This window comes from Cebus imitator, unplaced genomic scaffold (genome assembly GCF_001604975.1).
Source record: "Cebus imitator isolate Cc_AM_T3 unplaced genomic scaffold, Cebus_imitator-1.0 Scaffold316, whole genome shotgun sequence".
In the NCBI taxonomy this organism is placed as follows: Eukaryota; Metazoa; Chordata; class Mammalia; order Primates; family Cebidae; genus Cebus; species Cebus imitator.
This window is the reverse complement of record NW_016107631.1, coordinates 208862-215769: the sequence shown is the minus strand read 5'-3', so window position 1 is coordinate 215769 and position 6908 is coordinate 208862. Positions and strand designations below refer to the sequence as shown.

Here is a 6908-nt window from a genome sequence, read left to right as displayed (position 1 = left end):
CGCAACCTCCGCCTCCTGGGTTCAGGCAATTCTCCTGCCTCAGCCTCCCGAGTAGCTGGGATTACAGGCACACGCCACCATGCCCAGCTAATTTTTTGTAGTTTTAGTAGAGATGGGCTTTCACCATGTTGACCAGGATGGTCTCGATCTCTTGACCTCGTGATCCACCCGCCTCGGCCTCCCAAAGTGCTGGGATTACAAGCGTGAGCCACCGCGCCCGGCCAGTTTTCAACCTTTTTAATATTTATTTATTTATTTTTTTAAGTCAGTCTCCATAGAGACTGTCAAAAATTGCCAGTGCTGACTGTATTGCGAGTCGTCACCACGGGGTATTGGGAAAAGTTTTCAATTAGCAATAATCGCACCTCGGACAAACCTCATTGGCTACGATACTGCCACTGTGCAAAGCTTTTCTTATTCATTTTTAGAGACAGCATCTTGCTCTGTCTCCTAGGCTGGGATGCAGTGGTGCCACCATCACTCACTGCCGCCTCACAACCTCCTGGACTCACGTGATCCTCTTGCTTTTGCTTCCCTTAAGTGTTGGCACTTGATGGGACTTACAGGGACACATCAGGAGTCCCAGATAATTTTTTTTTTTTGAGACAGTCTCACTCTGTCATCCAGGCCGGAGTGCAGCTGCGCTGTCTTGGCTCACTGCAACCTTGCCGCTCAGGTTCAAGAGATTCTTGTGCATCACTCCTCCAAGTCTGTGACTACAGTCATACACCACCTCGCCTGGTTAGTTTTTGTATTTTTAATAGAGATGAGGTTTCACCATGTTGACCTGGCTGGTCTTGAACTCCTGACCTCAAGTGATCCACCGGCCTCAGTCTCCCAAAGTGCTGGGATTACAGGTGTCAGCCACCACACCTGGCCTGTTAGTTTTTTTGAGGCAGAGTCTTGTTTTGTCACCCAGACTGGAGTGCAGTGGGCCAGTCTCGGCTCACTGCAACCTGTGCCTCCTAGGTTCAAGTGATCTCTCATGCCATAGCCGCCATTTCTCATGCCGTAGCCGATATTACAGGCATGAGCCACTGTGCCCAGCCAGGCCCAGATAATTTTAAAATTTATTTATGTCTTTATTTTGAAATGGGGTCTTACTGTGTTGCCCAGGTTGGCCTTAAACTCTTATCCTCAAGCAATCCTCCCTCCTTGGCCTCCCAAAGGGCTAGGTGACAGGCATGAGTCATTGCACCGAGCCTTGAGCTTTCGTGCTAAAGTCTGTTCAGAACCTCTGGTTGGCACTTTTTATCTGGCACATGCAGGGCACCTTGGACCTCTTATCTTTGAGCACTGGTCTGAACCCCAATCTCTACCCACTTGCTCTGCTTCTTACAGCCCCGTGCACCCCTTGTTCCTAGGGTGGGGATGGGGATGGATGCCTTGGGCTGCAGAAGGGACTGGCAGAGGATGAGCCTTTCTACACCGTTTTCTCTGTTATTACTTAAGATACTAGGTTTTGCTTTCTTCTAAGTACACAGCAATCTTGGCTTCCAGCCTCGGTGGGAAAGGGAGAAAGAACCGATTTCCTCCAGCTCCTCTCTGAAAATAACCCAACTGGCGCTGTTTAGGAACAAGGAGTTCCGGAGAGTGTTGGCACTCCATGGTGTTGATGTCCGGTAGTTTCCTGCTCTGAACCTTGTCTCTGCCCCACTTCAATCCAAGGACCCTGTGGAGGGAATTCTAGAGGTCTTCAAAGCGTCTGCAGTACCAGCTGCCTCCAAGGCCTAATATAGTGAAGTGATAGGGAGACAGGACCTTGGGGGAGTTTGGGTAATCTGTGCCCTGTAAGGTGGGTAAGAGTCTGGCCGTGGCATCTTCTGGTCTATTCTAGGAAAAAGGTGGATGCCTCTGATTCCCAGCTCTGTTACGTTCTTTACAGCCCAGCCAGTCTCTTCTGGATGTCTGATTCCTAGCTGCTAAACATCCAGCTGGGGGTGGGGTAGGATAAGAAGGGGGGCGTCTACCTCCACTCTCCTGTCCAAACGTCGATTTTAAAGTACTGTGAAGAAGACTGGATTAGCGTTAATTCAATAAAGTTAACAAAGCAAAGTATTGTAGTGAGTACACAATAAATAGTTGCTGCATGAGGAAGTACTTGAAATAAACTCAAGAAGAGTCTTGAAAAACGAGTGGGAGTAAGCCCTGCACGGAAGCAGAGGTCTACACCAAGTCCCAGAGGCCTGGGAGGGCAAGCCTTGGGGAAAAGACAGAAGCTGTGTCTGGCGGCCTCTGAGAGTGTTAGCAGCCATGCAAAGCTGGGAATACCAGGCGGTGGCCAGAGCTCTGAACCAGGGGCGAGTAGAGGATGGTGTTGGGATAGTCACTAGCCTGCCGGAATGGGCGAAGAGGTAGGGGCCTTTGGGGGCAGTTAAGCCTAAGGGACGCTGGAGGGGCCTCGGGATTTGGGGCTGGATCACAGGCCTCTTCCACTTAAAGGTGGCTCCGTGCCAAGCCGTCCCAGCCTCAGCTGAACCTCAGGGTTAGACAGGTTGGAGATGAGAAATAGGACGACGCAGGAAGTACTGTCGGAGGCGTGTTCCTGACTTTACTACCCTGAGCCGCCCACAACGGCTGGGGCCGTCGCCGAGGTTCCACCTTAAGGGGCGGGGCGGGGCGGGGCGGGGCGGGGCTCGGCTCGGCTCGGCTCGGCTCCACTGCCTCCACCCTGAGGCCGCGCCCGCTGCCGAGCAGATGTACTAGCGGAAGCTGCGCGTAGTCACACCGGCCAGGGAGATCGTTCTGTGTCCGGAGGTCCGGGTAGGGGTTGAGCCACCATCTGACCGCAGTCTGAGTCGTGTCGCCGGTTCTGCAGGCACCATGAGTCAGGACACCGAGGTGGATATGAAGGAGGTGGAGCTGAATGAGCTAGAACCCGAGAAGCAGCCGATGAACGCGGCGTCTGGGGCGGCCATGGCCGTAGCGGGCGCCGAGAAGAATGGTCTGGTGAAGATCAAGGTGGCGGAAGACGAGGCGGAGGCGGCAGCCGCGGCCAAGTTCACGGGCCTTTCCAAAGAGGAGCTGCTGAAGGTGGCGGGCAGCCCCGGCTGGGTGCGCACCCGCTGGGTGCTGCTGCTGCTCTTCTGGCTCGGCTGGCTCGGTATGCTGGCAGGTGCCGTGGTCATAATCGTGCGGGCGCCGCGCTGTCGCGATCTACCCGTGCAGAAGTGGTGGCACACGGGCGCCCTCTACCGCATCGGCGACCTTCAGGGCTTCCAGGGCAACGGCGCGGGCAACCTGGCGGGTGAGTGCAGCGCATGCCTGTCCTTGGTTGAATCTGTGGCCTGCACAGACCCCCTCACCTGTCCCCAGAGTGATCTAGCCGGTTCTCCCCTCCATCCGGTACCCAGGACTGTTCCCCTCCCCACACCCCTCCCCGCACATTGTCCTTCCCTCCTTTCTTTGAAGAAAGCCGACCCGCCCCTCACTCTGTCACGAGGGTGGGTGACTCAGCGTCCTCACTCCCAGCGGCGCCTGGAGCCAGTTGCAACCGGTTTCTGAAGTAACTTGCAGGGCTCCTTACATCAGCTCCTGAGTCTCGTGATTCAATCTCACCTCCCCCTTTTCCCCGTTCCCCCTCCCAGTCCCACCCTTAGGCTCTGGGGGAAGGGAGAGTGGGGAGGTCTGGGGCCCCTCAGAGGAGACTTACCTGTTAACCCAGCCCCCCATTTCAGGTCTGAAGGGGCATCTCGATTACCTGAGCTCTCTGAAGGTGAAGGGCCTTGTGCTGGGCCCAATTCACAAGAACCAGAAGGATGATGTTGCTGGGACCGACTTGCTGCAGATCGACCCTAATTTTGGTTCCAAGGAAGATTTTGCCAGTCTCTTGCAATCTGCCAAAAAAAAGAGTGGGTATCTTGGGGTCCCAAGGAAACAGGTAGAAAGGACTTGGCCAGAGGAAAAGTAGGATAAAAGTTTTGTCTGGTTTCCTCCTAACTGGCTCTGAGTTTTCCTAGGGCAGGTAGAGGGGAGAGTTGGTTGTCTTCAGCCTAAAATGGATTTATTTGTCCAGTCGTTTGGGGGCTTTCTACTTGGCTGTGGAATATTGAACAGGTCATTTAACTTCTGGGCTTCAATGCCCTTATTTGCAAAATGTAGATATTTACTAAATCAGTGGTTTGAGACTTGTAAAACAATATGTTCTTTTGGGGGTTGGAAATCCCAAATGTTGTTTTACAACTCAGTATAGACACATGTTTAAAAAGGTTCACTGTGGGAGTGGGGAACACAGGGTCCACTTCTCTGCACTATAAACTTTCTGCTTTCCAATGTCTTTTTTTTTTTTACAATGGAGTCTCGTTCTGTCACCCAGGCTGGAGTGCAGTGGCATGATCTCAGCTTACTGCTGCAACCTCCTCCCCTGGGGTTCGAGTGATTCTCTTGGCTCAGCTCTTGAGTAGCTGCAACTACAGCCATGTGCCACCATACCTGGATAATTCTGGATAATTTTTTCCCCCCTGAGATGGAGTCTTGCTCTTTTGCCCAGGGCGGAGTGCAGTGGTGTGAGATCTTGGCTCACTGCAACCTCTGCCTCCCCAGTTCAAGCAATTCTCCTGCCTCAGCCTCCTGAGTAGCTGAGATTACAGGTGCCCACCACCACACCGGCTACTTTTTTGTTTTTAGTAGACACGGGGTTTCACCATGTTGGCCAGGCTGGTCTCAAACTCCTGACCTTGTGAGCCACCACACCCGGCAATTTTTTTATTTTTAGAGATGTTTTTCACCATGTTTGCCAGGCTGGTTTTGAACTCCTGACCTCAAGTGATCCGCCTGCCTCGGCCTCCCAAAGTGCTGGGATTACAGGCATGAGCCTCCACACCTGGCCTGCCTTCCAATATCTTAAGGCCCTTCCTTGCTCACATCTATTTCAATGGGATGAATTTTGCCAGGGTTCAGATTCAAGCTTTTGTACCAAATAATACATAGGAAACACCCAGTGACTTGCGTTTGTGATTTCCTTATTTCTCCTTAACCCCTAGACTGTCTCATGACTGCCTCTTCCTCCGTTGTTCTAGGCATCCGTGTCATTCTGGACCTCACTCCCAACTATCAGGGTGAGAACTCATGGTTCTCCACTCAGGTTGACACTGTGGCCACCAAGGTGAAGGTGAGTGTTGGAGCTGATGGCTGGTGGAAGTCAGATGCTGGGGCTGGGATGGTGCCTTCACAGCAAGCCCTGTAGACCCAGCCTGGCTCCAGCTGAAGGGTCCCTTTGCTCCTTGGGGCCAAGCAGGAACGCCTCCTCCCATAGTCGAAGGATAGGCCAATAGCACACCTCTGTTTTTCTTGTTCCTTTTCTGATCTCTTACATTTCTTGTTTCCTTGACTCTGAGGATGAGACAGTGCCAGGAAGGGACCTTCTCAGATGTCAGTCTGGAAGCTTGATTTTTCTTTCTTTTGGGAGAGGAAGCTCTTTGTCTGTGGGAATCCTATCCTGACTGGTTTCCCACTTCTTGTTTGATGTGTTTGGAATAGAGCCCAGTCTGAAATTATAAGCACTGGGTTACTCCTATGTGTCTGGGACTATGCCGAGTATCTTATAGATGTTTTCTAATTCCCTGTATAACTCTATCTCATTTGCCATAGGCTCAAGTCTATACCCGGCAGGCTAGGAGTAGGGCTTTGAATGTCACTCTAGCTCCTGATGCCTGGATCCTAGGACACTGACTTGTTCAGAATGGGTAGAACAAAAATGGAGGCAGATACTGACACTGCTGGTAGCTGTCATTCTGAGATAGAATTCTAGACTCCCAGCATTTGGGTGGGACCCGGGGATTGTCCAGTTTAGGCCTTGCGTAGGGGACCTTCTAAAAGTTACTGATAAGGGAATGTTTTTGGATGTTTTGGTGTGAGGGGTGGTACGCTCACATGAAAATGGAGACCAGAGGACAGAGCAGGGGCCCAGGGAAAGGGAAGAAAGGGAGAGTAGGGGGAAGTTCCACATTGTGCATCAGATGACTGCCAGGGCTCTATTCTGCAGCACTGGCCTCTTTTCAAATCGAAACTGCCCTGAGGCTGTGCTTTGAATTTCAATCTTTGATCCTTGGTCTTGCTCTGAGCAGCTGTTGTACTCACTCCTTCCCCAGACCTCAGTAAACTGGGAGAGGGGGGATCTTGACTGACATTTTAGATCCTGTCTGCTGCTCACTGATTATGACCCATGGACATGTCTCCCTGCTTCTCTGATTCTTCATCTCTAAAACAGATATACTAACGTTCCAATACTAAGTGTTAAATGAAGTTATGTTTGTGGACATCTTCTCTGGGCCCCTCTCTGTAGCTTTCAAAGGTGAAGGTGTGTGATTTGCCAGAGGCAGGAATAGAGAACTAAAATGCCGTAGCACTAAGAAAATCAGTGGAAGGGTAGAACTGGAGGGGTGCCAGGGCTAAGCCTTTGTAGTGCAGGTGGGGAAGACCCAGGCAAGGCACAAGGCTCTCCCCGGGTCCTGGGGAAGTGTGTGGTGGGTGAGGTTTAGTGTGGGCTGGAATTTTTGGAGCCTTTTCCTGAGAATTGATGTCTGTCCTCTACTATTCTGCCCCCTATAGGATGCTCTGGAGTTTTGGCTGCAAGCTGGCGTGGATGGGTTCCAGGTTCGGGACATAGAGAATCTGAAGGTGAGTTCCCTTTCCCTATTAGAGACAAAGCTTGGGTGAGAACAGAGGGACTCAGAAGCTGGGGATACCTTCTGTTCCTTGATTCTGCTTTTTTCTTTCTAGGATGCATCCTCATTCTTGGCTGAGTGGCAAAACATCACCAATGGCTTCGGTGAAGATAGGTGGGTACAGGCACCATTTTGCTGACTCAGCTCCATTGTGGGAACCCCTCAGTGGAGTGTTAGGCCTAAGAAGTGGGGGTTCCTAGTCTAGAGAGCTTTCTTTATCCTTTTCTTTTTTTTTTTTTTTTT

General features: G+C 51.6%; 1 protein-coding gene and 1 non-coding gene across 2 annotated transcripts in view; one reads left to right on the top strand and one right to left on the bottom strand.

Annotated features, from left to right (window-relative positions):
* SLC3A2 (solute carrier family 3 member 2) overlaps nucleotides 1-6908 on the top strand; it is a 40489-nt gene that overhangs the window by 28787 nt on the left and 4794 nt on the right. The window contains exons 3-7 of the mRNA XM_037729711.1: nucleotides 2819-3247; nucleotides 3678-3851; nucleotides 5019-5110; nucleotides 6550-6618; nucleotides 6721-6779. Coding sequence (XP_037585639.1) covers nucleotides 2819-3247; nucleotides 3678-3851; nucleotides 5019-5110; nucleotides 6550-6618; nucleotides 6721-6779 — 823 coding nt within the window. The remainder of the gene's footprint in view (nucleotides 1-2818; nucleotides 3248-3677; nucleotides 3852-5018; nucleotides 5111-6549; nucleotides 6619-6720; nucleotides 6780-6908) is intronic.
* Nucleotides 270-410, bottom strand: LOC119467679. Its single transcript, XR_005196221.1, has one exon. It is a non-coding gene; the product is annotated as a U4 spliceosomal RNA (small nuclear RNA).